The sequence below is a fragment of the Rhodnius prolixus genome, unplaced genomic scaffold (genome assembly GCF_049639745.1).
Source record: "Rhodnius prolixus isolate KJV_2025 unplaced genomic scaffold, Rpr scaffold_11, whole genome shotgun sequence".
NCBI lineage: Eukaryota > Metazoa > Arthropoda > Insecta > Hemiptera > Reduviidae > Rhodnius > Rhodnius prolixus.
In genome coordinates, this window is record NW_027411625.1 from 7,306,157 (window position 1) to 7,331,113 (window position 24,957).

The 24,957-nt window shown below is 32.1% G+C and overlaps 1 protein-coding gene across 1 annotated transcript in view; it reads right to left on the bottom strand.

The window, feature by feature from the left end:
- Positions 1–24,876, bottom strand: part of btv (dynein cytoplasmic heavy chain beethoven) — a 74,025-nt gene extending 49,149 nt beyond the window's left edge. Inside the window, exons 1-21 of the mRNA XM_074138013.1 lie at positions 24,606–24,876; positions 24,255–24,397; positions 23,444–23,620; positions 22,772–22,886; positions 21,703–21,811; positions 20,845–20,978; positions 20,005–20,093; positions 19,486–19,626; positions 18,542–18,641; positions 18,070–18,218; positions 17,289–17,492; positions 15,831–16,000; positions 15,414–15,606; positions 14,861–15,088; positions 14,340–14,438; positions 13,352–13,482; positions 12,017–12,157; positions 10,987–11,193; positions 5,061–5,304; positions 3,716–3,865; positions 1,194–1,405 (exon numbers count right to left, since the gene is read on the bottom strand). Coding sequence (XP_073994114.1) covers positions 1,194–1,405; positions 3,716–3,865; positions 5,061–5,304; positions 10,987–11,193; positions 12,017–12,157; positions 13,352–13,482; positions 14,340–14,438; positions 14,861–15,088; positions 15,414–15,606; positions 15,831–16,000; positions 17,289–17,492; positions 18,070–18,218; positions 18,542–18,641; positions 19,486–19,626; positions 20,005–20,093; positions 20,845–20,978; positions 21,703–21,811; positions 22,772–22,886; positions 23,444–23,620; positions 24,255–24,397; positions 24,606–24,651 — 3,182 coding nt within the window. The 5' untranslated portion in view covers positions 24,652–24,876. The remainder of the gene's footprint in view (positions 1–1,193; positions 1,406–3,715; positions 3,866–5,060; positions 5,305–10,986; positions 11,194–12,016; positions 12,158–13,351; positions 13,483–14,339; positions 14,439–14,860; positions 15,089–15,413; positions 15,607–15,830; positions 16,001–17,288; positions 17,493–18,069; positions 18,219–18,541; positions 18,642–19,485; positions 19,627–20,004; positions 20,094–20,844; positions 20,979–21,702; positions 21,812–22,771; positions 22,887–23,443; positions 23,621–24,254; positions 24,398–24,605) is intronic.
- Between the last annotated feature and the right edge of the window lie 81 nt (positions 24,877–24,957).

Consider the following 24,957-nt stretch of genomic DNA (forward strand, 5'->3'; position numbering starts at 1 on the left):
GAATTGATTGTTACAAAAAGTTAAATTATCTACCAATCTCTTTTATTAAACACGAACTAGTCGGAATCAGTGACTATGATTTATTCACATTATTTGGCATATTTTTTTAATTAACTAAAGAATAACACACAGATCTAAACTCGTTAAACGAAAATCCTTTCTTTCGAAATTGGTACCTAACACTCATTTAACATCATATTCATTTTTCTTCTTTTTATTTTATTTTATTATTTTTAATGTAAGTTTTATATTTTTGAATATAGTTCTTAAATTAATTAATTATATTAAATTACACGTTTGCAAAAAATCGTACTGGATTTTTTGATTCTGATCAGTTATATTCAAATGGTAGGTAAATTCCTTTCATAATGCCGACGCTGTTTTGAGGCCTACTTTTTTGCAATTAAACTCAGATTTCTGCATCAATTTTTAACATAACCCCAATTATTGTATACCGTTCGAAAGGTGATCGTATGTAGATGTTTTTCCTGAATAGTGCACGGTTTTTTCATATAAAATGTTTTTGAGAAAAATGAAGTCAAAGTTTTTGGAAAAAATTAGAAACTTGCTATTTCTTATGTTTGAGCCACAAAGTAAAATACTTAATACTATTATTTTGAAATACAAATTAGCTTATTTAAAATGAAATTTAACCTTCTTTCTAACGAAATTATTAAAATAGCTGTAGCTTTAATAGTTTGAGAAATATAGACAACTTTTTGCTAAAAAGTAGTAACACCTTGAAAAAACATAAAATTCAAAATATCTATAAAACGGAACCGAATCGAGCCATAGTTTATATGGAATTTTTTGTTGCAAATGATGCCCAGAATCGCCTCCCGAAGTTACTGTAGTCTTATGCTGAACACCCTGTATAATAAACATTTGTTAAAAGGTCCCTATAATACAAATACGTCTAAGGGGCGCATTTTTGTAAAACCATGAATCAAACTATATAAATTTTTCACATACACCGCTCAAAGACCGCCAAACTTAAGCAACCAAAATGGGCATTTAATTATTTTTGGACCAATTCTCGGCTAACCAAAATGAGTTACAAACTATACTACTACCAATAAATTTGTTTAATGGAGAGTGATAATTGTGGTTCGTTTTAGACAAATAACAAAAAAAAAAAACTTGTAATTATAGTGGTATCAATTTAGAATAACATTATACAAAATAAAAATAACCTTAATTTAGAAATTTTCTGTAAAATAATTTCCCATTGTTGTCTGGTGTTGTTAACCAGTTCGAGACTGTCTGCAATGTAGCGGTCAGTGATCTGGATTTCGGTCAACTTATCTTCATTTGGTTTCAATTCATTCCATCTCAAGACGAAACGTTCCATCTCTGTTATCATTTCTTCAGCTGTTGACGACAATCTGTCTTTCAATGATTCTTCCTGGAAATTATTATAATGAAGCTTTTTGTTTAAAAAAAAAAAAATTAAATAGTTCAGCAGTTATTTTGAAAGGATGAAATTTCTTAAATACTGTTCTATAGTTGAACTCAAACTATCGCTAACTACTGCTAGAGCAAGTATTAGAGATGTGAACTATTTTACGCGGGAACTATTGCAGGATATAACAATGGCCTGCTTTTTATTCTCATAATCCTCATCCTTCTTTTGTGCCCTTCGCCCACTACGTTTACCATACGTTTCTTATTAGCTGTGGCCCTTTTACTTTCAGTTTGTACTTGTATCATCTTAGAGAAGATCTCACTTACTCCAGGGATAAAGGTCCTTAAAGGGCGCAGGCCTTACCCACTACAACTCTCGACCTGTCTCTATCATTTGCCGTCGTTCTACAAGGCAACACTAGCAACCAAGGGCTTCTAAATCGTCCTGTAAATCCTGTAAATTAGTCGAAGGCCTGCCCCTTGGCCCTTCCACTATCCGGTTTAAATGCCACAGCCACCATTATCTACCAGTTTTCCATCCCAGTATCGTAAGTAAGGAAAATATTTGTTCCTATGGTGCATTTATCTCGCCAAAATCAACACTGATACCAACCTATCTCAGTATAGGAAGTTACAAAATGAAGTAACCTTACACATTTAACATTAGAGGGGATTTCATAAATGCAGTTTATTAGCGAGTTTCCTCTGTATTAAATGCAATCTAGCTGATCTCATTTTTATAAGATGAGCAGATAATAGCTGTCTTCCAATTAAATTAGATTTTTAAAATCTATCCTGATTCCTATGTTCGTGTGGAGACAGGCAGAGTCCATAGTAGATTGAAATTATTCAAAAGAATGGTAAACTGGTTTATTAAAATATTAAATATGAATTCAGACTGTTTACCTAAAATAGTTTATAATAGAATGGCAGAATTAGAGAAAATTAATCTTCTATTTAATTGGTACAACACATTTAAATTGTATTTAATTTCTGTTGGTAAAGCAGTAGTGTTGAACATCCAAAGTGGTTCACAAATATTAAATATTAAAAATGGTCTTTGTGAATCTTTTAAAAACTCTCTAATTTGTAAAGATGTTGAATTTGTTGTGAACTCTTCGTTTAATTTACATTTCCGTCTCTGCAGTTCGGAAGTTAGAGCAATGAACCATATTAATAAACTGAATTTGCCATTTTCAAAATTTGAATTGTAAAAGAAAGATAATGTTTTTTAATTTGTTATGAAGTCTATTTTTTTTTGATTAGAACTATTATTTTCTGATAAGTTGATATTTCAGTTTGATTTATATATTCTGTTTGAGAACTTAGATCTTTCTGTTCAGTTTCAATCTTTTATGTTTCTGTTTTTATGAACTGTAATGTTTACTGTAATCACACCAACCCTTTGTATAAGTTAAATCTTGACACGAATAAAAAGTATTATTATTTATTATAATAGCTGCCTTCCGCAGGCATTTCTTCTCTAGTACAGATTTTTAAGGCCGATTTCTTGTGCTCCTTTCATCAAATCCTGTTCAACATTTTTGGAGGAAAGTTATCCTAGTCAAGGGATTCGTTCTTTTGCTTCGCTCATTCAAACACTTCCACTACCGGAGGCTTAATTTCATCTCCCACTAAACTTGGTATGAGAAAATCATCTTACAACTTAGAATGAAAGAAGTGATCAGACCATCTGTTGATTTTTGTTTTCTTTTTTCTGAGTAGCGAGCAGGCAATTCTCGAGTCGATAGATAACAGGTACTCATTTACGCTTGGTTTTTTCGCACTTTACCTCTTAACTCAAATTCCTTAGCAGCCACGTTCAACTCTAGAAAGATTAATTTTTACACATCCTACAAATATAGCCACATCCTCGGTGAAAGCTATTAGTTGCACCACAATGCTGTACAGATTGTCACACAAATTGGTTGACTAACTCCTATTTACAGCTTCTAATTAGATAAAGTTGGTAACATTGTTTATTTTATTTTATTTATAAAATTACGGGAACTATGGAACTTTAAAAAATTCTGAGCAATTTAAAAATGATCAAGGTGAACCAGGGTCTAACTAACACCATCCTCAAGTATTATCGACTAAGTATGCTGTAAGGTAGCGTATTTGTAAAGGAAGTTGGTTTTTCTATTGTTGATATGCCCGGAAGGGCAATTTATACTCGAGAAAATGAGAAAATAACCCGCTGACATTTGATTCTTGTAGTCTTATCGCAATAAAAAGCAAAAAATTTACACAATTGGCACATTACCTAAACTTGCTCCTGCAATAGAAAGATATACTCGTAAACCAATACCTGTCGGCTCACAACTATGTGGAAATTTGACATGACAATTTGAAAATTGTCCCATAATGACATTATATGAGGTACATCCGGCACGGTTTCTTTTGTCCATGTTCGCAACAGTTGGTTTTTAGTGTCCACTTCATTAATCAATTTAGAAACCTGCAATATCCATTTCAATATTAATCTAATAATAAAAAATTTATCTCAAGAAAATCCTTTGGCTTATAATTCTTTAGAAATTTCTTTGATTTGGCGCTATCCCATGTACAGCTATTGAAGTTTTCACTCTTTGATTTTTTAAACTGCCGAAATAGAATAATAGGATTGGCAACACAGGCTTCGAAGGGTTGAAAAGAACCGATTTTCACTGGTTCATCAGTCTTTTTTTTGGTTACCTTTGATTCTTTGAGGCCCTTGAATCCAGATAAAGGGTTCACTACTTTTTTTTCTAGCCCTAAATCATTAAGTCTACTTCTACAGTCTTGTATCAGCTCTCATGAACACTCCTGCTTTTTCCTAGAGCTTTCAAAACGATCTGATTATACGATGATATTCTTACTACACTAAAATGCTTGCCTTTAGTTACTTCAATCAAGCAACACTCAAGGATTTACACGACTTCTGCGTAAAAAAGCAGTTGTCAGACGTCCCAGCTGTGAGCTAATCTTCATATCCTTATCTGTTATCTATTCCAAGGACTATACAGTGAAGAGAGAACGGTTCTAGAACATTCTAAGGTGTAAAGAGAGGTAGAGGAACCAGTAAACATGACCAGATTAGTGTAAAATGCGAAATAGCGAGCTGAAAGAACGTTTGTATGTTCATTTGTAATTTTTTGAGATTAATTTTAAATGCATGGTCATGCTTTATCAAATTAAACCCTCACAGTGTTACAGAATGAATATATGTAACGGTAGACAACATTTATAGTAATATAAAGTGCTGAAATAACATGTGATAGTGAAGTATATAGAGTGGTAATTGTCGAACCTAATCAAAATGGCCGGAAGGTTGAAGTAGGTGACAGGCTTTTAAGTACCTGGGAGCCTACCTCAATAAGGACTCATTTATATAGAGGCGTTATTAGGGAAAGAATAGGTTCGGCAGGGAGGTTTTTCTTACCTCATTAAACGCCTTCTTTAAAAAAGGAAACGGGGGAAGAAATGGCAGTTTTTAAGTCAACATTCAGGCCAATCAGACTTTCGAGTCCCTGGAATCTTACAAGCGCTATAGAAATGGTCTGTCTTCGACGAGTTGAACGTAAAATCAGAATGGGCGAGTTTAGGACACCGATAGCAAGCGCAGGTGTTTCGGCCAATTTATGCGAACAGAAAATAATAAATCTTCAACTTACTTCAAAAGTTTCTTCAGATAGTAAACGATGATTGAAATGTGATTCGTTGATGTCTTCTACACAGAGTGGCGGCTGATCTATTGTAGTATAAGCTCTGTCCAAAAAGTTCTGTATGGTAACTATATCTTTTTTGAGTGAAGTACGTAGCCAGATAGTTAAGCCACTCCAATAACGTCTATTTTGACTTTCAATTGTACTTCTTAAATTGTCCAAATTGATCATAAAACATCCAATCTGTTTCAAGCTTTTAACAAAAATATTCATTGCGAAAATATTTAAAATAATAAACTAAATAAATACGTATTCATTTCAATATTTTAAAAATTATTTAACTTAAATCAGTAGTTAGTTAACGACTTACATAAAAAATACTGTACATATTCCAATTTTTACAAAATATATTTTACTACAAAACAATTACTGTATTATATTTACTGATTTTCATTTATTTACACTCTTTAGTTATTTTTTTTTTTTTTTTTTTTTGGCGCATCAACAGCTGAGGTCATTAGCGCCCGGAGCTTTTTCCAGTGCACTGCCGGCCTCCGGACAGTGTTCTCTCGTTACAGACAACACTGTCCATCACCGGACAGTGAGCTGTAAGAAGCTCCTAGGAAGAGAAAATCTAAGGGTCAGCTGCTGGATTCGAACCCGGGACCTCCGCGTGGGAGTCCAGTATGCTAACCTCATAGCTAATCCCTTCCCTCTCTTTAGTTATTATTTTAACATAATAGTTTTAATTATTTGGTGAGAAAATGAATTCTTAAGCGATTAAATAATAATTAAAATAAATCAGAGGATCAATACAAACATGTAGACTTTTCCAAAATATAGTTTATGTTTACAATGAAAAATAAAAAAAATAAAAAAAACAATGTTCGATTTAAACAGATAATGGTTGCAAATTAACAAATATTCATGCGAAGAAAAAATATATGGATTTGGGCACTAAATGTTGAATATCTCAATTTCCTTTTTAGTTTGCTAAATGAACCATTCAAAACTTCTAAAGCTTTGTTAGCTTCGCCTTGTAAATCTAATCGTCTTGTAAATAAAAATGGCAGACAGATTACAGAAATGGTAATAAAGGGAGATTCTATAAAACTATGGCAAATCAGTTACCTAGACAACCATGGTCTAAGGGGAACTGTCACTAATAAATGGGTTGTTATGACAATAAGCAGGCTGAGAGCGAACCACGCTGTGTACGGATCGTACCTTCACAGGATCAACAAAAGGTCCTCTCTCCTCTTTGCGTAGATTGCAATGAGGAGGAGGATTTCAAATATAATAATGATACGTCCACGTTATGTGGTAGAAAGGTAACGAATGTTTGACGACATATACAGGTATTTAGATGCACCATTTCGCTACGAAGACATAATATTCTCCACACACATCTATGTGCTTAAATCTATAGCAGAGCTAGCAATGAAATATTAATGTATTTAAAAGTTATAGAATGAATGCAAGAAAATGCTTAGAGAAGGATTACGTGATTTTAATTTCGGTTAAGCTATAAGGATGGCAGGAATATAGAGTACTGATTCATCCATTAGTTGTAAGGTTTATGTAAATAGTTGTATATAGTAGAGGGATGAATGTGTGAAGCGAATGTATTTATAAGTAAGAATGGAGAGTGAGTGATATTCTAGTGATAAGCACCTAGACGATGCTGGCTGTATACATAGACGATCTGGCTGTATGGCGAAAGCCAATACCAAAAAAAAAAATTTGGTACTTTTCCGATAGCCGGGCGCAAATGTCGCCAATTGTGAACCAAACGCGAACCAAGTCAACGGAATAAAAGTCGAAAACGTTCAACTATAAACAAATATTAATTAATATTAAGCAAAACAAGTTCAACTATAAACAAATATTAATGAATTATAAAGAAAACAGTTTTACCCAAAACTGTTTTTCGCTTGCGCCCGGCTAACGGAAAAGTACCAAACATTTTTGTTTCTTCTCTGGTGTAAACTTTTTCTTTTTAAAAATACTTTTCTAACAATTTTACAGCTAATCGACATAGTCTAGCATTCTTGTCTTTAAGTAATAGCGAATCAGTTTTGCAACTGAGTAAAGGTAAAGAAACTGCTTAGATTAAAACATTTAAATCCCTGACGGCCTCTAACAAAATACTTATTATCAACCACAGTTAATACATTTTTGTTTGGCGAATTTTGTAAAGGTTCCTTGCCTGTATTCTGTTGATTATTATATTGTTATACTTTTAAGTATGCAAAGAATAGACTTTTCACTATTTCTTCGTTTTCTGGTTCTTTAAAACACGCATAAATTTCGGTTGTTGGAGTTCTTTGTTACAAAAAATAGACCTTATTTGGAGTAATTCAAGCGATACGGAATCGCCTTCTTTAAGCTTATCTAAAGCGTCCATACATTCCTTTATCTTCCTTAATCTTGATAAAGCTAAACATTTGAGTAATTTGGCACATTCGAGATTCGGTTGCTTTAACAATAGGTTTATCAGCTTCGATTTCTGCTTTCTTGTTGTTTCCAACATTCAAACATTCATAAATTAGTGCCTGTCTTCGCTTTTCAATCATCGAAGAGGTTTCCATTTTAATATGTTTTATTTTTTAAATAAATTACACTAAAAATAAACATTATTTTTTTATAACTATAATTTTAACGTCAATTTTTTATAACCTCGCACTACAGTTTTTGCAACTTAACCTTACTCACACAATAGGTGGGCGCTTAAAACTAACAGCATAACCCAACATAACACATTTTAAATACGAACTTGAGTACGCAATTATAATAAATAAATTTTCATTGTATTTAACCATAATCAAGAAGTAGTTAGTATATAATATATATTTTATAATTTAGATAAGATCAAAGACCAAGAAAATTTTACTTTTCAAAATTTTATAAAGCAAAAAGAGTAGAATAATGCTTATACTTTGGGGGGGGCTTAACTTCCAAACTAACAAAAATACTTTGCTTAGTTACTCACTTTGATTACAGCTATCAAACGAAATAATTATAATGAATGAACAAAACAGAAATTTAGATGAACAAAATAACTAGGCTAAGGGTTAGCATACTGGATTCTCAAATAGCGAAGAATCGGTTTCTTAATTCTAGCTGCTGGCTCTTAGATTTCCTTTTCATAGGAGCTTCTTAAAGCTCACAGTCTGGCGATGGGGTAGTGTTACCCGAAACGAGAGAACACTGCTGGGTGGCTAGCGTCCACTGAAAAAAAGCTCCGGGCATCAATGACATTGATTTTTTTTTTTTTTTTTTTTTTGAAGTTTTGTTGAAATAGAAATGGCCACGTAATTTTTCAACTTTAGTTTTAAAGATTGGTGCTAAATGTGGTAGTTTCTACAGTTGAAAATGATTCAGAGTGGATTAAACAAGGGAGAATATATAAAAGGGATCACTAAAGCACCACGGTAGTCGAGCGGTTATTAAGTATTGTGGTAGCGATCGATTCCCAGTCTAGGCCTTGGATTTAATTTAATGTTTAATGCGAGAACTTTGTAGCAAAAGTATGTTTGCTCCGTCCACGACACCTAGTTGGTAGTTGGACGTAAAGCCTGTCTGAAATAATAGGCATTACTTTACTTTTTTTAACTTTAAAAGGTATCTCATTAGATCCTGGTTTCTCCTGAATACCTAATTTAAATATTTGATTCATATCAAAATGAATTTCCATACCTAAGAATGTAATCTATAAGCTAAGGATCAGGGGCAGCTCTAGCTCGTGTAGCGCCCGTGTGCAATGAAACCCTGGCGCCCCTAGGCCTGACCCCCCCCCCCCCCGCGGCTGTAACTATTAACTTTGCCGTCGTAACAAGAAAGCTTTTTCATATCCAACAAGCTATTTTATAAGTAGGTATAGCTTACAGTATGGTATTAATTACGGCCTTTCTTCTTATGACGGCAGAATAACACTCATTGTTTTTATGCCTGTAGCACATCTATGGTCCAAGACGATGCTCTTAGCTGTCTCAGGGAGCGCCGCGGCGCCCCCTGAGACGGCGGCGCCCGTGTGCATTGCACACCCTGCACTATAGGTTAAGCCGCCCCTGCTAAGGATGTTATATAACTTCAATTTTTAAAAACGCAACGAAAGTGTTATGCATGATATCGTCAGGATTAACAGAGCAATTGCAATTTAGGTAGACAACATTAGCTATGCTACAAATTTTTTGAGTACTTAATTTATTACAGGAACTAAACTAAACTATTCTAGAAGATTTTAGTGATGAAAGACAAGCTGGAGCTCCACTACATTACAATCGAGATTTTAAAGTCCCATCTTAATGTCGATATCAACAAAAAATAAGTAAAAATAAAGAAATTAAAAAAAAAAAAGCGTCAGAAATGAAGATGTCTGAAATGTAAGAATGGGTAGGAAATATTCATTTTTCCCCATGGTTTCATGCAACAAATATATCAGTTGATTTAAATTTAGTTTGGCGTAGGCGTATTAGCTAAATCTTTAATGTAGTGTTCCAGGTTTCAAAGTGTAGTTTAATTTTATGTAAACAGCGGTGAATTGTAGAATAAATGAGTGAACAGTATGTTTACCAACATTTCTTAGATCAAGAATAGACCAAATGTTGATAAATGCTCTGTTTACAATACATTACTGTTTGATCAAAGTTAAAACATTTTATTTATCAAAATTATATTAGAATTTTCTTTATACTTCCTACAAAAATATAGTAAAAACCACTTTTTGTAGTCGGGAAATCTCAAAACATATATACAGGGTGACCAAAGTTATATGCTCCACCCACTTTTTTTGTATTAAAACTTGCACTTAAGAATCTGTTCCTACTGGGCACTATCAACGGATAGGCAAGCCAAAACTCTGGACTCCCACGCTCTGTTTGTAGCAGCACTTATGGTAGCGAAGTCAAGATCTAGGCAGACTAGAATTATTCGACGTTTCAGATCATCGATTGAAGCCACGAGATTAAGGATACTTTACACTTTATTTTTTTAGGTATCCCCACAAAAAATAGTCCATTGGGGTTAAGTCCGGAGATCGAGGTGGCCATTGGATGGGACAATGAGAGACCCTAAGCACTTTTCATGGAAATTTCTGCCCAGCTAACCTCGAACCACTCTCGCCGGGCAACCATCTTGTTGAAAATACATATCTAGCCGACGTTGTAGATGAACATCTTCAAGCAGAACTGGCAAAATGTCTCTTAAAAAAAAGTTAAATACCTTTCACCTGTTAAGTTCTCTCTTTAGAAATATGAACCGATTAGTTGATTTCCTAAAACTCCACACCAAACGTTTGTATAAAAAACAACCTGAACGTCGAATAACTCTAGCCTGCCTAGATCTTGACTTCGCCACCATAAGTGCTGCTACAAGCAAAGCGTGGGAGTCCAGAGTTTTGGCTTGCCTATCCGTTGATAGTGCCCAGTTGGAACAGATTCTTTAAAAAAAATAACGTAATTTTGACAATAAACTGAAATTTGTTTTTCATATTTTAAATTACCATAACTTTAGAAAAACTAAACCGATTTCAAAAATTTTTTTTGTTTTTTTTTAGGAGCTCAAATACTATAAAAATGTGCAACAAAAAATATAACGTTCCATTTGAAAAACAAAAGTTGGATGCTGTATCTCGAGATATTGGGGTTTAAAAAAATGGGTCAATCACTGAAAATAAACTAGACTAAAAATGATTAAATACGTGTTTTTTATTTTTTCGAAATTTCCCGCCGTTAAAAAAAAAAGTGGGTGGAGCATGTAACCATGGTTACCCTGTATATAATTTCTAAAAACACAAAATAGAAATGTGCCCAAATGCAAAAGTGTACAGAGAATTTATAGATACAAGATTTTCCTTTCACACAGCCAGTGAAACTCCAAGCAATTACTTGAAATGTGCAAAACAGTGATTTTTTTTTTTAATTTTGAATATTACCTAGGCAATCTGGCTACTTGTTGTCCAAAATATTTAGATGCCTTAAAATTTTGAGACCAATCTTCTGGAGTGTTAATTTTCTCCATTAGTGCATCAATATTTTCTTGACTAAGTGCTAACCATTTATACCATATTCCTTTAAATTTTTCTAATTCACGAAAATGTATTTCAGCCTGTGCATATATTTGGGGAAATAATGCATGATTGCTAGAGGAAAAAACAAAACAAACAAAAAGTAAGAAATATTGTTATTTAAATTAAAGGTAATAATCACAACAACAAACGGATTTAATGTTAGATTTTAGAATCTGGGTAGAATGCTAAATATAAATAATTACTATCATTATTTTATATTTATTCATTTAAATAATTTGTTTCTTGTTTCGTTGTTTAATAATTTGAAATAATATTCATTTCTCTGGGAGGTTGAACTAGGCTTGTGATAGTGCCTGTGTCTAACACGGGGAAGGTTGACAATTAAAAAAATTTACGTCCTTTATAGAGAATAACAAGAATAAAAGCTAAAAAGTGAAGAATATATTAAATTTACGTATGTATTTAAAACATATTTAACTTTAACAAAAATTATATGCATTTAGAACAAATAATGTACAAGTTACACTTGTATGTTAGAAAAAACGATGGATATATTAATTATAAGCGTGATATCTGTTATAAATTACTAGCTGATCGCGTTAGAATCATCAAAGCACACATGCTTTGGTATAAGTCTATTTGTATTAGACTGATTCTCTGAAAAGCGATCTGGTGAGTCCAGGCAGTAAATTACTTATTAATAGGCCTCTTTGCAACTCACTTCCGTTGATGCGAGAAGTGAGTTACCTGTAAGCCAAGAATTGCTGCCTGGTTGCATTATATTAGATTGTCTCATTCAACACTGCTCAGATTGCTAACATTACCCCCAGTTCCTAAGCAGTTGAGAAGCAGTAGGAATTTTTTTTTTAATTCAGATATTTTATTAAGGCAATTTCAAACAAATTTTGGGAGCTTTGTGTTTATTATAACTTACTATTCGATAATAGCAGGATATATGTGGATATCACCAATTGGTTTAATCATATGTTGAGGTAATGCAATATAAGATGCTAATTTCTTATAGTATCTCCTTCTTAAAGTGTTTATATTTGGCACGTAAGTTACGTGGTTGTTCCTGAAACGAAAAAATTATTGAATTCAAGGTTGTACTACTAGTAAGATCTACCAGAAAAGTCAGATAATTACACTCAACTCTTGCAAAAGCAATAACTATTTTGTGGGATTAGTGCTAATTATTACATGAAAAATATCATTTGGGATTATTCAATTCAAATATTTGTAATTGTGTTCTCAGTATTTGTGAATAATAAATACTTTCGTTGGTTTTTATTATTTATAAGTCTGAAGGCCTTACGAAATGGAAACAAAATCACACATCTCCAATTGCTGCTTGGAAAGTCAGATAGAAGAAACACTGTATCATTAAGGGGTTCTTTAACAATTCTTACTCAGTTCTTGAGGGCGAACTTAAGAGGGACAGGTCACAATACTCTTTGCTTTCTGCAAGTCATTCATTTTTTCAGAAAATACAGATTTTAAACCTCGTTGATACCACTTAAACAGTTACGCGATACAGCCAAGTGCTTAGAAATTAATTGAAGCGGTCGAATGAACCAGCAAAAGGGGGAATTTCTATGCCCCATTCAACGTAAATTAAATACTTCAGTTAAGGGACCGAATAAACGAGTGAACAGTATCGAAATTCAGGCGCTTCAAATGAAGCAAAAAGGCGTATAAATTCGGCTGTATAAACTTTATCTGACATTTCTTAGATCAAGAATAAACCAGTTGTTGATAAATGCTCTGTTTATATTACTGTTTTATTTCCCAAAACATCTGATAAGTTTGGAAGGATTTGGGGATATTATTATAAAAATTATTTATGAAATAAAATATCATATTATAATTATAATTTCAACAAAATAAAAATTGTAACTAAATACAATGTAAACAAAATTTAGCAATAAGAAATTTAGTATAAAACATATTATACATATATATTTGTAATTATTGTATTACAAATTTGTATTTTATTGAGTTATGATTTTAATAAAGATATTTTAACTTTAAATCACTTTTATCAATAGAACTTTCAAAGTATTTCGCATAATTTTGTATACATTTTTTGGCTTCTGATTAATATTATATAATTTCACTGCTAAGACTTTTTTCCGTAAATGTATAAGGAAGACATATATAATAGTCATTTAGGGTAATTGAGGTAGACAACAGAGCTATTTCTGTTAATCAGTGTAAAAACGCAATGAGACAATGAGTTTAAATAATTTTAAATCTCTCTCTGATTTACCTGTATGCAAGTTCCACATGACACTCTGGCATTAATTCATTTACTTTTAATAAACACATTTGATATTGATGTTCCAGCACTTTGTAAATCTGATGGTCAATGTGCGTCTTCCACGGGTTTGTATTGGAGAACTGTACAGATAGATCAACATATCTATAATCAACTTTAAATTTGTTCGAAGTTTCGGACCAATTTGAAGTCACTTATCAGCTATTGATAATTATGTAAACGTGTAATATAGTTAGAAATTTCATATTTTCATTAACTTCGCGCTGTCTTTCAACAAATGTTGTTGAAAAATCTTCTTAAGGTATCCGAAAAAGTTAAAGAAAAAACAGTTTTCTGTCTTTAAGAAAATTTAAGGAAGGTTTCCATGTTTGAAAAACTGTCATTTACATAAAAGTATTTGTTTCTGAATATTTGTTTCAGGAAATAAATGTACCAAAAATGCAAACTTTCTGTGAAGAATTCAAACTGCAACTGTGGTGTGAATACCCTAAAAACATTCTCTTTCTCGGACAATTACAATTTCTTAAATTATCTTCTAACAACGAATTTTACTGTGAAGTCTTAAAACAATTTTTTATATTTTTTCAAGTAATAGTGTTGTTTGTACTAAAGCAATTAGCATACCAAATTGCTTGGTCTGGTAAAAAAGAGATGTAGAATAGTGGCTCAAGAACTAAGATTTCAACAAACCACCACGAGCTCAACTTCTCTTAGAAGAAAAATATCCGTCCAGATCATATTACTGGACAAGTATCATTCTATCAAAACTGGATTTAATGATGACATCCCGAGATTGGCTGGTGAATATTGATTATATTGCAGTAAAACGGATTTTTCGTTTGGTGAAAGAAGAGTATTTTGAGACAAAGTGGATTTCAAACGTATTAATTCAATTAAAGAACTGTAGGACTTTCTCAAATTTAAAATAATACTTACTCTAATGGCTGACAAACAATAATAAAATAAATTTCAAATGTACCTGCTCTTCCACTTCTGCAACAATATTTCTGATATCATTGACTGCACTTCTCCATGATGGACCTTGTTTGATGATGTCCACATTAATTAAACTTTGAATCTTAAAAATAAATTCGTATAAAAATATGTATAAGTAGAAACTCTTAAATAATAAATTGAAAAATAAAATGATTTCCTTCAAAATAAATAACGCTGAGTCAGAAACTTGCTATTTCTTAATTAACAGTAATTATGGGAGATTAAACATATTGAATAAAGTATGTTACTCAGAATCTGCCTTTGACGAATTTTTTTAAAAAAATATTTATATCATAATTCATCATTATTTCTTTTATGTAAGTAACAGCCTTTTGTTTCGGGCATTAAATAATAATAACTAAACTTTTTAAACTATAATAACTAAAACTAAACTATAATTTTTTTTTTTAACGTATCTAGTGTTTGGTTCTCTTTCTTTTTCGGTACCGAGTTGATCGCTACAAAAAACCTAAAAACCAGGCATAACACAGTGAATATACATACCTTGGACATCACTCGGGTATGATAATGGATGAGCTTGTTGTTCTGACAGGCGATGTTCTTGACTACCGATTGCAATTTCTTAATATAATCATCCACAAGTTTACTATTCTCCCATGTAACTGTATTTTGAGTTTGAACTAGTTTAGCCAGTTCTCTTGCAGAGCTCAACATCATGGAACGCTGGGAGTTAATCATGCGGTCTCCAATTGTATTATGGAATGATGCCACCTTAATTAGTAATGACGAAATGTTACACATTAATACTATTCATATTTCTAAATTTTTCCCTCCTTTTCTTAGATTAAATTTATAAAGCTTATTAGTTGCTTATTAACTTTTAGTAACATCTAAATAATAATAATAAGCTTAATTGAAATTAACAAGTGACAAAAGCCTCACACAATTGGAGGAATAAATTAAAAGTAAATTAATAAATGTTAGAATATTAATGAATTATAATAAACTGACATAAACACATAACTCAACGAGATATTAAGAATGGGCTATACATTACATCAGGAAGGACTGGATGCAAACATATCTAGTGAATTACCTGATTCAATGCTTTTGCTTGTGACATAAATTGTTTCGCCCTTGCAGCTGCTGCTAATATTTCACTATTTACTGGATAACCAAGTAGAAATAGTTGGCGTGTTTCTTTAACAAGTGCTAACAATTCTGCAGAGAAGTTTACATGCATCAACTTGCCTTGTTCAAATTGTACAACAACGCCTTGTGTTTGTTTTCTTAACAGAGAAAGCAAAAAGGTATACATTACTTTTAGTAACAGGTATCCAGCCCATTCCGAGTTGGCATTCAAAAGAAAGACTTCTGCTCTTATTTCTATAAGATTTATAATAACGTATAAACAAAAGAAAAGATGGTTTTCTCTTGGACTAATCAACAAATGGTTTAATATATAAATTAAAATCTCATTGAATTCCTATTTCTTAATATAAATTATACATACAAGAATGTTTTCTGAGACATTAGAGACATGGCTTTTTGTGTCCACGATTGGAATTGTATATCTTCATATTCTTTCAATTCTTTTAATGTATCTGTCATTGATGCCAAAAATTCTGGATAGCAATTTAAATCCAAAAATATTTGAGGAGCTAATTCACTTATTTCTTTTATCTGTAAAATGAAAATGATATTTGTACAATTATAACAAAATTATGTGAAAAGTTCTAATAAGAAAAACTCAAATTAAAAGGTAACTTGGCGTCCTCACTAATGAATTCATGGAATTAAGTTTAATTTGGTATAATATGATTAAAATAAGAAATATTATATACATAAACAATCCTTAACAATGTTAACATGATAAAAGTTTAATTATTAAATGAATTGTTGTTCATTCTCTTTTGGTTTCAATGGGATTGAAAAAATAACTGCCATTTCAGTCTGGTAAAATTTATTTTGCCGAGCTTTCGACCTAGGGACTAGGTCATCTTCAGGGCTAGTTTAGAAAGTAATACTATTACATTTCAGGGTTGATGTGTCTTCTGTCTTGTCTGTTCATGGACTGAGTGTGAGTTATTAAATGAATTAAATTTAACATTTTCAGTTTTACGTTAATGTCACCTTGCCTGCAGGTCATATCCGCCTAAATAGTCGGCAGAACTGTATAAAAGAAGACGAAAGCTCAACCCGAGCCTCGTTCCCGTGGTCGAGTTCAGCGAGCGATCAACATGTCCCGTCATAACCGGTGTAGGTCCCTCTGTCCTGTGCCCTCTATGAGACTTCAATAAAATTACTTAATGGCTTACTACTTAAACTACTTAAAGGGAAGGGATTAGCTATGAGGTTAGCATACTGGACTCCCACGCGGAGGTCTCGGGTTCGAATCCAGCAGCTGACCCTTAGATTTTCTCTTCCTAGGAGCTTCTTACAGCTCACTGTCCGGTGATGGACAGTGTTGTCTGTAACGAGAGAACACTGTCCGGAGGCCGGCAGTGCACTGGAAAAAGCTCCGGGCGCTAATGACCTCAGATGTTGATGCGCCAAAAAAAAAAAAAAAAAAAAAAAAAAAAAAAAAAAAAAAAAAAAAAAAAAAAATGAATATTATGCCAGATTGTCAAAGTTTAATTCTGCGTTGTAATTGCAAGGGAACATAAATTTTAATGTAAAGCCAAGCAATTAGCCAATGCTAACTGTAATGAATGTCTAATTACGAAGGGACCTCATTATTGTATGTTTTTGAGCTATTGTCTTAATTGCAAATATAAGAATATTTTATCGTCTAACCTTTTGGTAGTCTGAGTGTTGGTGGCGTCTCCTACCCCTTTAGATTCCCGATATTAGAATTATTAGAATTAGAATATTAGAATTTAGATACAAAACGAAGTTTTATATTCAGAAAAAGTTTGCTTTGAAATAAGTTGTTAAAAACTATCACTAAAAATTTAAAGAATATAAATACTAATTTCTCCAAATGTTGAGCCTTGCTAAGTCCAGCAATGTTATTGCTTAATTCACAATTTTCACTCCGTTCATCCAATCTTCTTTTAAGAGCGGTTATAAAATAATCAACTTGTACCATCATATTCTGCAATTCTCCAAGTAGATTCTGCCTAATTTTTGGTCTTTTCAGTAACTCTAAATATCGCTGCACATTCTGTAACAACTATTCCATAAAACATATAATTTATTATGGAAATTATAATTTAAGGACAAAATATATTAGGGTAATTACATCTTATCTGTGCAAAAGCATGTTTTTGTAATTTGACATTAAAAAAAAAAACTTTTTAGCAGCCATTGTGTGCTAGATGTAAGTATATACGACCATTATCTGTCGAAGTATCTTTTTTTAAGTTTTCTGCAGATGACCGAATTTATAGTTTAAGAAGAGTTCCGATTTCGAATATTGCCTATAAGGTATAGAATTATTATATGTATAATTCTATTTTCACTACAATTGTAAGGTGAGTATTTGTTCTTTTTTGATGCCATTTTCTATCACTCATTTATGCCAGTAAATATATATTATGTCTGTACAGATAGATCACGTGCTAAAACTCATAATTACGTCCTAATAAAGAAGAGAAGAAACTTCAATTTTCCCTGGCTATTTTACAAAACTTTTAACTTGGAGCCACAATCTCAAAATCACCTTACTTTAGTAAGGGAGAGTCAACACATACGAAAAGAAGAAAAGGCGTTTGTTCTAGAAAAATGGAGAATTGTAAACGGCAGCTCACCTGCAGTATTGTAGAGTTCTCCAAGACGAAACTCTCTCGTAGTTTAAGAGCAAGTTGATCTTCAATTTGTCCAACCCGGTCGTAGAACTTACTGAGTGCCGACTGCCACTTAGCCTCAGTGTAACAGTTGAAATATAGAGGATTAATTCCTGTAAATTATACAAAATATCACAATTCATTTCAATCAAATAAAATTAAAAAAAAAAAAATTAGCATAAATACACATACTAATTTCATTTATTACGATTCTCAAGATTTACTTTCAAATTGAACTCTTACAAACAGAAGCAATGCATCTATAAAAACATTTATACGTCTATAAGTACGCTACGATCGTTTTATACAGAATCTTACATAAACAACAATTTCTAAAAATTATTTTCCAGTCAGAGTACATAAAAAAATGTAATTAGTACAAAAAAAAATTCGAAAATGATCTCTAACTACAATAAGAAAAACTAAAAAGCATTACCTTCCAAATTTCCATAACATAACTCTGCACTGAAATCTATGAATTGTTGGCCATCCAGTAAACTACTTATCTGAACATTAATTAAGAATGTCTCTTGTATCTGGTAAAGTAACAAAAATAATGATAATCTTTTTGTGTTGTTAATTCTGTTAAAGGTTGATTATAGGTCTTCAAAAATCTTTTGTATACATGAGTAACTGTTAATCGTAGAGCCAAATGATTTGAGGGGGTTCTTAATTTACATAGTGTGAAACTTCCTTGTTTCCATAGGTAAAAACAATTTTCTGAAACCTTATTAAATTCCCACCCGGGTGTCGTCCATGGTGACATCAGTAAAAGTAAACTAAAGTAATGCCTTTTTTATCTGGCGGGCTTTATGCCCAACAACCAAATTAGGTGACGAGGACGGAGGCGGCTAGCAAACATACTCGTACTTAACTATTTATTTCTCTTATTAACCATTAGATAAAATCCAAGGCCTAGACCGGGAAACGAACCCAGTACCACAAAACATTTTAGCTTTGCGGGCCTCATTCTAACCGCTCGGCTACCATGTCTCCTAATGTTAGACCAGTGCTACGCTTCTCAGGAGTCCAAGAAGACGGATGTACACACACGGGTTATCTAGAGTCTTAATATCAATTATAATTAAAGATCTAAAAAAATTTTAGTCTGACTACCATATCATACTGTTGGGACATAGAAAATTTTGATCCCAACTGAGAGGGATTACACTTAATCTTATAAGGGGCGGGTGGTAGTCCAGTGGTCAAGAGCGTGGCTTCGTAAGTGAGAGATACCCAGCAGTGGTAAGATCGAAATGCTAAGATTGAATTAGTAAAGCTTTTAAAATATAGAAAAATATTCAACGGACATCTTAAGTATTTCTGCTTAATAAAGGTCTACGAAAACAAAATCATTAAACAATAATATTTTAAACGTACCTCGTTTAGTCTTTTAAGAAATAGTTTTACATTAGTTGGTACAAATGGTCCTTTAGTCCATGGATGTAATGCTGAATGTGACCAATATATATCAGTAAACGTAGAACACAAGGTAATCCATTTTTGACTAATATTTATCGCCTGCAAGGGAAAATCATAGAAATAAAAATTAAATTTAATTAGTTAGGTCAACTAACTCTGTTTAGGATTACTAAACATTAAGTGCTTTGGAAGAGAATGCGGTTGGTAATCTTATAGAGTGTTTAACCAAACGTTGGTACTATAATAAAACCAGATGGTTGGCAAAGACTTAGAATCATGACTTAAGACCTATTGTATACAATTCAAAACAATTTCATACGAATGAATCTCTGGCCGTAATCATATGGAAATATCATATGTTTTGGATGCAATCAATTCATTTTGTTTCTTGCAACGATAATAACAAAGTGGATAATCTTCCTTGGCACATGCTTAATAAATGATAAAAAAGGAAAAAGAACTTAGTAAAATACTTACATCAAACAATGGTCCTTCGAACTCTCTCCGATATTCCCACAGATTATATTTAGATAACCGATTCTGAAGAAGTTTTACCACATCATCACCTATTCACAAAGTGATATCCTCATTAACATAATGGATAATCGTTATTGCTAGCAGCAAGCAACTTATTTAAAGATTAAGAACATGTTCATATTTTATTTTAAAGAAAGCAGTCTAATAGAATACAATAATAATATTAGAGCTTGCAAAACTTTTAGAACCATAAGCATGCTTCTCATATGTTTTACTTTTTTTTTAAATTCCAACTTAGAGTGCACTTCCTGTAATGAGTTTTAAGATAGAAATAGGGTTTTCTTTCATTAAAGTTTTGGTTAGTATATACTTGGTAAAATATTTTCATCTCTAAACTTCGAATATCAATAGTCACAATGATATTATTAGTTACATCAATAACTTTTATCGTTATAATATTCTGGCAAAATTATTTTTAAGGGCATTTTGAGATTAGAATGACTGTTGCAGTTTTTGGTGGTTGCAGCAACTTTCAAGGAACGTTTACAGTTGGCAGAATAGTAAACCAAACTAAAATTATTTAAGGAACCCAGGTTCTCCCTTAAGTGTCATTTCACACACTAGTGAGTCAGCAAGTGCAGTTTGTAACAGAATTTTATTTAAAATCAAATTCTTTACACCAATCTAAGAGTTTGATTAATCAACCACTTGATGGATAAAACCCGAAACCCATCAATAGAAGAAGAAGAAAAGAAAAAGCGTGCTGCGACTGATAAAATCAGCAATATTATCTAGCACTGCAGACCTAATAACGTTTTCAATATTTAAATATTTACTTACCAATTATATTCATAATATTTTCCATATGATCCTGTGGATAGTGTGCATCTTCTATTTTCCATAGATCGTCTAGAATATTTATAGCATTTTCTAAAATTTCTACCACATCTAACAAGGGTTTTTGGTTCATTTCACTGTAAAATTATACCCTTATATTAGTTTATTCAACATTTCTCAAGTTTAAGAGTACAATTTGCATAAAATACTCTCGAGTTTGAAAATCAACGACTATCTTTTTTTAATAGAAAGTGCTGGTTGCACTTTTTTTTTTGAGGCCTAAAAAATAAATCAAGTTTTATAATTAACTTGTGGCACCCTTGCAATTTGTCACACAGACCTGAAACTTGTTTCTACACCAGATTAGGTGTCATTAAATCAGCTATTCTGAATTAGCTGTTTGACAAGTGTATTGTTGTGTATCCTACTCGTCACCAAAATATGAAAAAAATGTAGCTCAGCCTTACGAGACTTCTTTTTTGTATTGTGAATGTAAACAGGATTATGGAAATAAGGACATGTCAAGGCACAAGTCTCCAACCCTAAATGGAGGACCTTCCAATGAGTGCCAAAGATGATATCAATAATCTTCAGTAGGAATCAATCACACGTCATTGGTTAACAATGTTAATTATTTCTTCTTATTTTTTAACCAGTCTCATTACTTAATGTCAGCTATCTAAATTATGACTCTCCTACCAATATTAAATGGATTAAGAAATAAATTGATAATCATAAAACACTTAGATTCAAAAAGAGAATAAAATTATTTGTAGTCTGCCTTGGAAGAAATTATATTTCAAGGCCGTGTTTTATAGACAATTTTGAAGCTACGATAACGTTAAATAATTTTTTACTGACCTCATTAGGGTGTAGAGTTTGACTAGCATATCTATTACATTCTTCACTTCTTCAGTTTTCAAATTCATGTTTTCCCAGTAAATGATTTCATGTTCTATTGCTAAAATGTCTAGAATTAAGTAAGTAAAAGTAAGTTAAGTGGTGTCTACTTTTTCAGGCGGGCTTTACGTCCAACTACCGGTTAGGTGTCGTGGACGAAGTCAGATAGCAAACACACTTTATAAATTATTTTTTTATTAACCATTAAATGATATCTCAGGCCTAGACTGGGAATCGAACCCAGAACTACAATTAACTAATGCTTCTAACCGCTCGGCTACCGTGGCACTTACTTGAATGAAGCTAAAAACAATCTAATTTAAGAAACTGTGAGAAAACGAACAGAATCGCTGAGTTATTTTTTGCGAACACCTAAGTGTCTTTAGGAATTTTAGATTTTGAGATATCCAATCTAGACCTCGTGTGGTTTATCAAATATTCTAAATTAAGGAAAAGCAAAACAGAAAATATACATATTTCATATTTTCATTTCCTCTTAGCTCTCGTAATAGAAAGTATTGCAATAGTGCAAAGTTTTCATACATTTTAAGTTTTCCTTAGAACGAAAAATTGGTTTTTAGGAATTGGCCTCAATAATCAGTGTATAATCATCAGAGTTCAAAAATTAACAAAAATTTGAGAAACTTTCAATTTCATTCTTCGTTCAGATGCTAGCAGGAAACAAGAAGATGTTTGGGTCAAATTTGGTCAACCCGGACTATTACTATAGTGTATCAGTTGCTTCTGAGTTACTTAAAATTAGCTTATTGCATCCATTTAGATCTACAACTTTTAAAATGAAATTTCTGGACAAAAATTATTTTAGGGTTTACTGGGTAAGAGCCATCTCTTAATTCATATTAGTGAAAAGGTATTGTCTGGTATACGAGAATTTGTATTTCCGATACAAAGACGATCCACACATTGCCTAGCTATGCTGTGAAGTGAAGAAAACGTTTGTTTTCGTGAGAGAAACAGAACGTTTACGCTAGATTTTTTTTTTAAATACATATTTATATACTATACTCACCAGAGAGAGATGTTTCATTTGGCATAATCTTTTCACGAAAGAGTGCATTATGCAGATTTGTTTCCAGATCCTTGAGTAAACGTGGAATATGGAAACCAAATTTAGCCATTTCATCCTGAAGGAAAAATTATTATTTAAAAATGGAAATAGTTGTGATAAACTTTGTTAAATCTTAATTAATGTACTCTCAAGGGCTTCAGAACTTCAGAGTTCACCAAAATAGAAGAAAGCCTTTGAAGATACAGTATATTTAGACTCCTAATGCAACTTTGGTCAATTTTCAATCAAAATTTAATTCAAGTTAAATAAGTTATCATATTATCTGATAAAAGGCAATAAATAAATTGGGTTGTCTATACATATACCCATCCTGCAGGCATAAATCTTCTACAACAGAAATTACTGGTAGCTAACGCAAATAGGACTGGAAATTTAAAGGCAGTGATGATTTTCCACGGAGTGAACAGGACTGAAAGGAATTATTTGCCTATTTAAACTATTTTCTGGTACGAGGATATGTTATTCTCCATCAATTATGCATTAAGAACCTCTGCAAATATGAGGTTATTTAAAAGCTAAAGTTAGTAAGAAATTTTAACACTCATTTTAGTGGCTACAACACGGTAGCAAAAAAAAAAAAAAGCATAGACAAAATAATAATTATATACTTACCTGTAAAAATAAAGGACCGAAAATCCTATGAATTTTATAATATAACTCTCTGATGGGAGATCCTTGTAAAGATGTAACACGAATGTTATCCAAGAAATTCTCACTAGCTACTGATACTGGTTTAATTTTGAAAAATACTAATAGCTTTTCTATCGCAGAGTCCACATTTGCAGGTACCTTAGAAATGAATGAAAATAGAAGCATTTTAGATTGTTTTATATTCCTTGTATGAAGGTTGCCATATTTATAATAAATTTAGCTGACTAATATATCATTGATGCCTGTGTACTTTATAAATCTTAAACAAAAAAAAAAACATTTTTTGAATGAATTCTTCTGCAGCGTCAGCTTAAAGACCCAACATGCTGTTCAAACTGGAGTTAGGTACGGCAGTGGTAATACAAATTTTAATCCTGGAAACTGCATTTACAATCGATTGACTCAGGTTTAGGTCTACGCGGAAGAGGCAGCTCTGATGTAAGACTGCTTATGAGGTGCTGTAAGAAGGTGCAATGGAATATGACTCTGGGTAAACAAACAAACAAAATCTAAGTACACGATGAAATTAAAAATGTCATCCATCTTTTGTGAACTCAAGTAGGGCAGCATTCTATCTGGAGGATAAAAATTTATGAGCCATTGCCACGGTAAAGAATCAGGTGAGTCAAGTCTTAAAAAGCAGGATTCCAGCCGAGAATAGAAAATAAAGGGGCTTTAGACAGATTTTTAAAAATAAGAGTATATTCAGACAGACCAAACTCACCATGAACAATACCACCATGAACTTCAGAAATTACCAAATAATATATACCTTAAGCTTAAAGATTATCTCTAGATCACTCTGTTGCGCAAGTAGTAATAAAGTGGCTGAATCTTCTAAAAATTTCATTAGAGAAACATCTTTAAGGTAGTTTAATTTCTTATCTTCTACCAGATCCAGTGTAAAAAATTGTGCTATAAAAAAAAAATTATTGAATGCATTTTTAAGAAACCATATGGTTATTAAATAATTTTAAAACAGTTACTAAAATTCTAGCAAGCTAAAAAATTGGGTGACACTTAAGGCGGCATCACACAAATATATATATTAAATGTTCCGCTTCAAATTTCAAATTGAATGCATTAAATAAGACATTACTGTTACTGTTATGCATTAAATTACCTGTTAAATTAATAATATATTCTTTTCTAATGTCTAAATATTCCATCTCTGCTGGTTACCGTCTGTAATGTTATCAAGAAATATTTCATGTTTTTAAAAACGTTGTCATAGCGACTGTGCCACATTTTTGAACACCACCTGCTGGCGCATTCATTGCATCTAATTTATTTTAAAATAGTTTTAAAAAAAATATATAAGGGTAAATTATACCCAAAATATAATAGGAATTTAGATTCAGAAATATAATTCACTTCTAATAGTTGTGTCTATTATAAATTTTATGGCTGAATCAATAGCAGTATTCAATGGTAATATGACGAGTGCTGAACATTTTTCCTAGAGTGTGCCCTGT